Source organism: Trachurus japonicus, chromosome 10 (assembly GCF_045865225.1).
Source record: "Trachurus japonicus isolate A0001 chromosome 10, Traja_1.0".
NCBI lineage: Eukaryota > Metazoa > Chordata > Actinopteri > Carangiformes > Carangidae > Trachurus > Trachurus japonicus.
In genome coordinates, this window is record NC_140916.1 from 37,031,939 (window position 1) to 37,034,040 (window position 2,102).

The 2,102-nt window shown below is 44.0% G+C and overlaps 1 protein-coding gene across 2 annotated transcripts in view; it reads right to left on the minus strand.

Moving 5' to 3' along the window:
- The window catches only part of tmem129 (transmembrane protein 129, E3 ubiquitin protein ligase), a 35,438-nt gene extending 34,798 nt beyond the window's left edge, over nt 1–640 (minus strand). Inside the window, exons 1-2 of one of the 2 annotated variants that reach the window (XM_085788590.1) lie at nt 409–640; nt 78–126 (exon numbers count right to left, since the gene is read on the minus strand). In XM_085788590.1, the coding sequence (XP_085644716.1) occupies nt 78–126; nt 409–564 (205 nt within the window). In that variant the 5' untranslated portion in view covers nt 565–640. Of the gene's footprint in view, nt 1–77; nt 127–359 lie in introns of both variants that reach the window. The other variant, XM_085788589.1, reaches the window with a different exon arrangement.
- Between the last annotated feature and the right edge of the window lie 1,462 nt (nt 641–2,102).

The following is a 2,102-nucleotide window of genomic DNA, read 5'->3' on the forward strand; positions in this document are numbered from 1 at the left end:
GTGTAGTAGTTTAGTAGTAGTGTAGTAGTGTAATAGTGTAGTAGTAGTAGTAGTAGTAGTATAGTAGTATATCTCACCCAGCGGTAGAGCAGAGTGGACCAGCAGGGTGGTACTGGTCCTCCTGACCTGGTACTGTAGTAGTAATAGTAGTATAACTCACCCAGCGGTAGCGCCGAGTGGACCAGCAGCGTGGTACTGGTCCTCCTGACCTGGTACTGTAGTAGTAGTAGTAGTAGTAGTAGTAGTAGTAATAGTAGTATAACTCACCCAGCGGTAGAGCAGAGTGGACCAGCAGCGTGGTACTGGTCCTCCTGACCTGGTACTGTAGTAGTAGTAGTAGTAATAGTAGTATAACTCACCCAGCGGTAGCGCCGAGTGGACCAGCAGCGTGGTACTGGTCCTCCTGACCTGGTACTGGATGAAGCCCAGGTCCTCGCTGCCCAGCCAGGAGGAGAAGAGGTTCTGGACGGTCAGACCCGCAGAGCGGAACTCTGTGGGCGTGAAGACGAAGCACAGACTGAAAACCAGGTAGAACAAGGTGAAGCTGAGCTCAGGACTCTCCATCCTGGACCTGGACCTGGACCTGGACCCCCTAGACCCCGGTCAGCTCAGTGGAGCAGCTGCATGTTGTTTACAATCCTTCTTCCTGGTTCTCTCCTCCTCAGCTCCTCCTCCTCCGCCAACGTGTTCTTCTGCCTACAGCAGGCGTAGCTCCCAGGCGGCCATGTTGGAAGGGGCAACTGTCTCTGACTCTGGCTGCAGTTACAGTGCAGTAGATAGGTGATCCACTCATCTTCACTAAAAAAACCATTCATAACTCTGTGAAAAATAAATCAGTATGTAGCTATCACTTTAACTATTTGCATAATTATGTCGCTATAATGTTACTTTTACCAAAAAAAAGTACATGATTAAGATGATCCGGAGAGAGTTGCCCTTACCAAGATGGCCGCCGTACTGGCTACGCTTTGTCATTGGGCAGCAGCGGTGGTCTCCCTCTCCTGGTTGACCAGCGGCTCCAGGCTCAGTGCCGCCGCCTGCTGGGTCGGAGTGTACAAGAAGCCCCTACAATTTAATCTACTTGCACATGTGCACAGAGATGGACAGAGTACTCCACCCCAGTACTTGAGTAAGAGTACAAGTACTACTGGTCAAAATTTACTCCGTTACAAGTAAAAGTAGCTCAGTCGACATGTTACTCCAGTAAGAGTAAAAAAGTACTTGCTTTTAAAGATACTTAAGTATCCAAAAGTACATGCTTTAAAATGTACTTTAAGTAAAAATAAGAGTAGGTTAAGAGTAAATGTCTTATTCTTCACATCAATTAATTACTATAATTGTTTCTAAATGAATGTAAGGAGCTTTTAACTCTTGTTAGTGAGAATGAACTCTTTGAAAGCAGCTGATGTGCTGCTTTTAGGGGTTAGGGTTTCCTTCACAGACAAACACAGCTTGTGTTCAATAGGATTTTAGAAAAAGACCTTAAAGTAACGAGTACTTTTCAGCCTTCCTAGAAATTAACTCGAGTAAAAGTAAAAATATTTGTCTTGGAAATGTATTCAAGTAAGAGTAATAAGTACCAAAGAAATCTAATACTCAAGTGAAGTACAAATCCTCTGGATCCTCCGTTACTGTCCACCACTGTGTGCAACCAATAAATAAGATGTTTGTTTGTTTTTAACACTGGTGAAACATGGAAGGGACAACTCATGTCTCCCATTGTCATTTCAGGTGTCAGGACAAATTGTGTGTGAGGATCAGGAATGAAAAGGACATATGAATATTTGCTTTGCAAGTCCTTCTCTGTGTGTAAAAAAGGTAAATATATCCTGTCTTTCTTCTAATAGTATCAGAGTGTGATCATTTTACAGTAAATCAAGTTGGTGTGTCTCAGTTTGCTGATTGGACCACAGGTGGTCCAGACAAAATAATACTAAGTTGTGACCTTTGTCAGTCCCTGATTACAGTTCCTGGTCCAGTCTCTCCTCATAGGTCAAAAACCGATGTAACTCTGGATACACAAAACCTGATGTAGCTGAAACTCTCTCAGCTCCTCTGTAATAACCACAGACACGTCTCAAAGTGTTTGTTGTCATGGTGCA